The sequence below is a fragment of the Poecilia reticulata genome, linkage group LG9 (assembly GCF_000633615.1).
Source record: "Poecilia reticulata strain Guanapo linkage group LG9, Guppy_female_1.0+MT, whole genome shotgun sequence".
Lineage (NCBI taxonomy): Eukaryota > Metazoa > Chordata > Actinopteri > Cyprinodontiformes > Poeciliidae > Poecilia > Poecilia reticulata.
Window position 1 is genome coordinate 19932309 of NC_024339.1, and position 3531 is coordinate 19935839.

Consider the following 3531-nt stretch of genomic DNA (forward strand, 5'->3'; position numbering starts at 1 on the left):
TCACTGAGTCCGACATCTCAGATTTGTTCGGGCAGAGGATGAGGATAAAAGGCAGACCTGGAGCAGTCGTCTCTGAGTGGAGGAGTGTGTGTGTGTGTGTGTGTGTGTGTGTGTGTGTGTGTCTGGATGACTCGGCAGAAGGTTGGGAATATGTGGGCCAGCTGGAACTGCACAGTCAGGGCTGTACGCCGTCTCCCCACGTGAGCAGCATTTTTAAACCCTAATCAACTTGAGAAATTTTAATAGAAAATAGCAAAAGATTTTACTTTTATATTCTCTGTCAAAAATTAAACATAAAACTTTTAACAAACCATTACTTTTACAAGAATACACTTTTTTTTTTTACTAGTTCTCAATGAGAAAGCTCGCTCTTCTATCATTAGTTTTTGTCTTTAATTTCTTTTTTTGACTTAATTTTTAACTAGGATAATTTTTTTTATTTATATAAAAAAAACTTCATAAACTTTAACTAAGTATTTAATTTAATTCTTCGGGTTTCTCTGGTTTGCCCGTTAAGGCTGGAAATCCTGACCTCAAAATCTAACATGGCTGGTTTGCATACAAAACTTGGTGACAGCAGCGGTAGAAGAAAATGTTTCAAATAAGCTTAAAATTGTATTTCAATAAATCCTTCACGTTACCTTTGTGAATGTGTTAGTCGTGTTATAAACTATGAAATGAAGAGAAATACATTTTTATTTGCTTGTATTACCACCAGCACTTGTTACTGGTTCACTTTCATCCGCTTCAGTTCAAAATAGGAGTTTTTAAAATCTTTACTCTGCAATTAATAGACACCAAAGTTTCTCCTGAGTATCATTAGGCAACGCTCAATATCATGAGTGCTTCCAGAACAACACTTTGAGAACCATGGTTTCACAATTTATTTATTTTTTTTGCAAAATGTAAAAATAAAAAAAAAGACGACACCAAAAAATCTCACTGAAAAAGTATTTTATTTTACTCCACAGTGAGCAAGAACAGCCTACCACCCCCATTAACATACATTTCAATCTGTCAATTTGGCATCAGAACCCATGAAAAGAGGCACACAGCTTTTGGAGCATTGGAGATGCTGCGGCTCTGCAGAGCAACCATTTCCAAACAGACTTTGAACTCAATTTATTTAAAAAATAAAATAAAAATGTCACTTGGTTGTTTAATACAGCATGCCACATCTGGTGTATATTCTGTGTATTTAATGGGACATGCAAGCTGATGGTCAGACTATAAAAAGTAAAATAAAAATAAAAGGGGGAAAAAAATGAAACAAAAAGAGAACCTTAATAATCAGTAGCGCTTAATTTTTAATTTGTTAATTTTTCTTCTTTCTGTTCATTTTTTCTTCCTCCTTCAGAAATCTTCATTGATCCACTTCAGAGCCTTTCTTCCCTTTCTTGTTTCCCTGCGAACCAGGAAAAAAAAAAACACCCACATAATTACTTTAGGATGATGGTAGAAATTAGTTTACATAAATAGGCATTTTTCTCCATCATTCAAGCATAGGATAAAGACAAAGAGATGAACACATAAACAAAAGACAACTGAGGAAGCAACATGCACCGTTAGCCAGCGGTCCGGCAATAGATTTACATTTATGCGAGTCTAAATGTTTCCAGTTTGCCTGTAACTTTGCTGCTGGTACACCTGAATTTCCCCAGTGAGGAACAATATGAGGTTTCTGTCTGACGTTTGTAATCTACTATAGATCGCACCTAAACGAGCGACTGGGTTTCCTAATGACCAGTGTGAATTATTACAGGTACTAAACTCAGAGCTCAGCTCCTCCTCTTCGTGTAAACATGTCGCCACACAGAGAAGTGAAACAAAACACAATCATCTTTGCCCTCACCTGATGTTTGGGTTGCTCTGATTGGAGCCCTTTAACTTTTGATCTTTCTTGTTCAAGAGCAGCATGTAATAATGTTACCTGAGTAAAAGAGCAAAAACTATTATTTATGTCTACAGAAATGCACAACCGTGCGAGACGACCAACATTTGTCTCTGCGCGACAAACCTGTGAGGACAGTTCTTCTTTGATGTGCAACAGTTCTTCTACCTGCAGAAGAATCTCTGCTTTGTCTTTCACTACAAAAAGACATTGATCACGTTATGAAACAGGAGGCCGAGCAAGTGGAAGCTGAGGAGTGAAAAGGATTGCGCTGATAAACTCACTCTCCCCCTGTTGGAGCATCTTAAGAAGTTGGGAATTCCTTGCTTTCACCTCTTTGTATTTTCCCTGTAAAGTTGAGACGTGAGCAGAATCGGTGGTTAGTGATGAGTTCAAACGGGGAGAGACACAAATAAAGGCTCCTGATGAGATACGGTGCAACTGGATTCATTTAAATTGGAGTAAAACGTGGATGGTCCTAGTTTGCTCCTTTATTGCTTCAGTATTCAAGATTTTTTGTAATGATTTATTTGGCTCTTCTAAAATCTCCCTACATAAATAGTGATATTTACAACGTGAAACAATTATAAAGCTAATTTGAACCAATCACTCAGTATTGTATTAGTTTGCTTTCTTGTGTGTTATCCGAATAGCAGACGTCTGTGAAGTGAAAGGTTTTTCTAGCTCATTCAGAGCAACGACAGTCCAGCCGTTTCCACATCTGACCTCCCACTCTGAGATGGTCTTCTTCAGTTTCTTAATCTCCTGGTCCTTTTTCTCCAGCTCATATTTCAGCTGTTCTGCCCGGGGATCCTGCAAAACAACAATTCAACATTTGACACACGTAGCGCAATATGCGTCAAGTTCACCTGAAGGAAATACACATCAAAAAGAAATGAGTCCTTTCTTAAGTTACATGTGAATAAATAATAAAAGGATGAAATCCTATTAGTGCTTCTTTCCACATCTACACTCACCGGTTCGTGTTCTGTGGGTGTGTTGACTTCTTGACCCGGGCTGTTCACAAACTGCTCAAGTCTTTTCTCCCTCTGGATAATCCGACTCACATCATCTTCTACTTTGTTAAAAAAACGCTCCTCCTGTCCGATTCCTGGCGCTACATTTGTCCCTTTGGTTTCCTGAAAATGATGTCAAAGATTTGAAGCTATAAGCACTTTGTAACACAACGGTCCACACAAAGATACACAACCTTCTGTTTTGTTTATCATGCTGAGGACAAAGCTATTAGCTCTGCTGATGCTATATAGTAATAATAAAATGTGCATGGCATAAATGAGTTGCTGCAGAATGAAGAAGTTTATTATGCTGCATAAGTAAAACACTCAGTGTGGTCAGGCTTTGAATGGATAGATCCTTTAGACAAACTAAAGTGTCCAAATACATGTTTTTCCACATGGTTACTTTGTTTTTCTATATTTATTCAAAGCTGAGGAAAACAAAATCCAATACTGTTTTAGATCACACAATGCAGGAACCCTGTCAAAAAAACCTATACACGCACACACACACATACACACACACACGCACACACACACACACATACACACACACACACACACACACACACACACACACACACACACACACACACACACACACACACACACACACACACACAC

General features: G+C 38.0%; 1 protein-coding gene across 2 annotated transcripts in view; it reads right to left on the reverse strand.

Annotated features, from left to right (window-relative positions):
* Positions 1-1287: 1287 nt before the first annotated feature.
* The window catches only part of gkap1 (G kinase anchoring protein 1), a 5398-nt gene continuing 3154 nt past the window's right edge, over positions 1288-3531 (reverse strand). For both annotated transcript variants that reach the window (XM_008418455.2, XM_008418454.2), the window contains 6 exons: positions 2869-3030; positions 2618-2704; positions 2176-2239; positions 2018-2088; positions 1853-1930; positions 1288-1405 (listed from right to left, as the gene is read on the reverse strand). In XM_008418455.2, coding sequence (XP_008416677.1) covers positions 1364-1405; positions 1853-1930; positions 2018-2088; positions 2176-2239; positions 2618-2704; positions 2869-3030 — 504 coding nt within the window. In that variant the 3' untranslated portion in view covers positions 1288-1363. The remainder of the gene's footprint in view (positions 1406-1852; positions 1931-2017; positions 2089-2175; positions 2240-2617; positions 2705-2868; positions 3031-3531) is intronic.